The sequence below is a fragment of the Beta vulgaris genome, chromosome 3 (assembly GCF_026745355.1).
Source record: "Beta vulgaris subsp. vulgaris cultivar EL10 chromosome 3, EL10.2, whole genome shotgun sequence".
Taxonomy (NCBI): Eukaryota; Viridiplantae; Streptophyta; class Magnoliopsida; order Caryophyllales; family Amaranthaceae; genus Beta; species Beta vulgaris.
In genome coordinates, this window is record NC_079204.1 from 43,981,098 (window position 1) to 43,984,499 (window position 3,402).

Sequence of the window (3,402 nt, forward strand, 5' to 3'; positions counted from 1 at the left end):
CCAAGCCCACCTTGTGCTTTGCTTCTACAAGTTTTTTCCCAAGCAATATAACCTGACTTGGTTGTATAGGTATTCCCAGACCAAAGAAAGGCTCTGCATATTCTTTCTATATTGTGCAGCACTTGTTTTGGAAGCACAAAAACCTGAGCCCAGTAAACATGTAGGCTTATTAGGACAGAATTAATCAGCTGCACTCTAGCTATATAGGAAAGATGTCTTGAGCTCCACATCTTAATCCTAGCAGCCATCTTTTCAACTAAGATTTCACATTGGCTATTAGAAATCTTTTTGGAACATATAGGGACTCCCAAATATCTGAATGGAAGATAGCTTCTTTGTAACCCTGATACATGAGTAATCCTTTGAATCTCCTCTTCATTCATAGCACAACAGTAAAATTCAGACTTCCCCACATTGGCTTTCAATCCAGATGTGTCAGAGAAAAGTTTGAAAGTTTGCAATAACAGATATTTACTTCATTACCCACTAACTCCCAATTATCTCTGTAAAAATGGGCCCCAAATCCATCTGGCCCAGGTGCTTTATTGCCAGAGATAGAGAACATAGCAACCTTCACTTCCTCTGCTATATAAGGAGCATTCATGACCCTTCTATGCTCATCAGTGATCATAGGGCCAGTCTGAACAATTTCCTGGAACACATGTCTCCTATTAACATGATTAGTACCCAGCAGCTTTTGATAATAATCAATGAAAGCCACTTCCACCCCTTGTGCATTATCTTTCCACACACCATGAGCATCAGTAATAGTATAGAGCTGATTCTGAATTCTTCTAGCTCTAATACTTTGATGAAAAACAGCTGTGTTTTCATCTCCATGCTTGATCCATTCAAGTTTTGCCTTTTGTTTAAGGTATTCTGTATAAATTTGATGCTTGACTTGATATTGCCTAGTTGCTAGCTGCTCAGCCTCTGAATATGCAATCTGACCTAGATGATTGTGCATTTCCTTTTGTGCATCTATCATTGCATGGTATGCTATGCTATTATCAACCTGGACATCATGAAACCCTATCTTATTTAAGTTCTTCAGAGCAGCTTTGACCATCTTCAACTTCTGAACCACAACAAACATCTTTGTTCCTTCAACTCTTTTATTCCACTGATCCCTTACTGTACTATCATATTGGGGAGAATGCCTCCACATAGTATAGTACTTAAAAGGTTTTTTACCACTATCACTTCTAGGATAGACAGTCAATAAAGAAGGTGAGTGATCAAAATCACCTTCAGGCATGAAGGTTACTTCTGCTGTTGGAAAAATCTCTTGCCAAGCCATATTACTAAGTGCTCTATCTATATTAGAAAACACTCTATTATATCCCTGCTGCTTATTGTTCCAGGTGAAGAAACACCCTGAGCTTTTCAAATCATCTAAACCACAACCAGCACACCAATTATTCATAGGCATCATCTCCTGAGCCCTAACAACAGCACCAATCCTTTCATTAGGATATCTCACACAATTGAAATCACCCATGATTAACCATGGGCCAGTAGTATGTAGCTGAGCTAAGTCATTCCACAAAACTTCTCTCTCCCCACATTGATTAAAGGCATAGACAAAAGTGCAATAGAAACTATGCACTTTGCTCATTGGTTCAATAAAACAGTGCATGAGCTGGCTTGTTGCTTTAATGATATTTACATGGAATATTCCAGGCTTCCATGCTAAAACTATTCTACCCCCTGGATGATAGCTTGTATTTGAAGAGAAGCACCACCCCTGAAACACTTTATGATACAAATCACCAAGATGAATAGCCTTCACCTTTGTTTCCAGCAAGCCAACCAATCCCACAACATGTTTATGGAGGAAAGCTTTAACCTCCTGTTGCTTTTTAGGATTATTGACTCCCCGGACATTCCATGCTAAGACCCTATCCATTGTCAGAGGAAGGGTCTCCCCCTCCTAGCTTTGACTTCCCTTTTCCACCATCTAGCAATCCATCTGCATCATGAGTATCCAGTGTCTCAAAAGCATTGCTAGTACTTGGAGGTTTGTTTTGCCCCACTCACACTCGAATTGGCTTAAGAGCCTTCTGGAAACCCTCTGGATCCAAATCAGGCTGATTCTTCTGTATAGCAGCCTTTCCTGAGACAACCAGCCTATTCTACACTGCCACCTCTGGCTCTTGAACACTTTTCTGAACCCATTGATGCTTCTTAGCTTTCTTTTTACAATTAATTGTCTCATGACCCAATAGATGACATTCCTGACATTCTATTGGCTTCCATTCATAATGGATATCTACCTGTGTTCTAACACCATGTTCATTTATAAAGTGCACACAATTCGGGAATTGCTGTGACAATTGAACCTCCATTAACACTCTCGCATATTGAACCTTATCTCTCTTCTTAGTTGCCTCATCACGTTGTAATGGTTTCCCAATTTGTTCAACAATTTTAAACAAAGATTTCTCACCCCAGTATTTGAATCCCAGCTTCAATTGGATCCAAATTGGAATTGATTTCAGCTCTTCTTTTTCCACATCCATGTCCTGATTCCAAGGCTTAACCACCAAGGGTTTACTATCAAAGAAGTAATTCCCCTTCAACACCATATCATGATTTTCCATAGCCTTAAATCTCACTATGTATATGCCCTTCTTCACCATCGCCACTTTATCCACCTGAAAGTTTTTCTATATTCGTCGAACAAAACCTTCCATTACTTGAATAGGAGGGTTTGATCCAACAACATAGCATATTACAGCTGAGTTCCAGAAATCAACCTCTTCTTGAATGTCTTCTATGTCAATTTTAACATCATTCTCACCAGTTTTATGCATAATCTCATTATCATCTACTATATCTTCAGATGAAGGAATCAAAATAGGAACAGGGGTTACCTCATTACGTTCCTTATTTTGAGACTTGTGAAGAGAATCCAGCCATTCGTTGAACGTGTGTCGAACCTCTGATTGTTGAACTAAGCTACGTATCGATGATTTCGGAGTCAATACATCTCCCAATCCAAAATCTAGAGCTTCCACTCCCATTACCTCATCAATGGAACGAGTTTTGAGAGCTTGTGAGTCCGATGATGGACCTCTTGGCTTAACAACCTTCTTCCCTAAACCTCCATACTTTTTCGCCATGGCAATGGTATAAACCAAGAAAAGAGTGTGCAGGAAGAAAGCAATGGAACAATAACCGCCTAGAGAGAAGCGGGAGTTTCTCTCTCTAACTCATTTTACCCTCTATTCTTCCCCAAAATTCTTCTTCACTCATGAACTCTAGAAAAGTGGCGATATTGATGTTCAACAAGTTCGTTCAAGTGAAAATTTGGTAGATCTATTTGCTGAGGCACTTCCAATCGTTACTTTTAAGATGCTGGTTCGACAAATTGGAATGCGTTCTCTCAGAGAACTCCAC

At 39.6% G+C, this 3,402-nt stretch overlaps 1 protein-coding gene across 1 annotated transcript; it reads right to left on the reverse strand.

Annotated features, from left to right (window-relative positions):
* Positions 1 to 421: 421 nt before the first annotated feature.
* Positions 422 to 1,909, reverse strand: LOC125495695 (uncharacterized). Its single transcript, XM_048640489.1, has one exon. It carries the CDS (start codon positions 1,907 to 1,909, stop codon positions 422 to 424), a length of 1,488 nt encoding a protein of 495 aa, XP_048496446.1.
* Positions 1,910 to 3,402: the final 1,493 nt, after the last annotated feature.

Coding starts and splice junctions, on each gene's coding strand:
- LOC125495695 (XM_048640489.1), bottom strand. CDS start 1,909: ATGGATAGGGTCTTAGCATGGAATGTCCGGGGAGTCAATAATCCTAAA.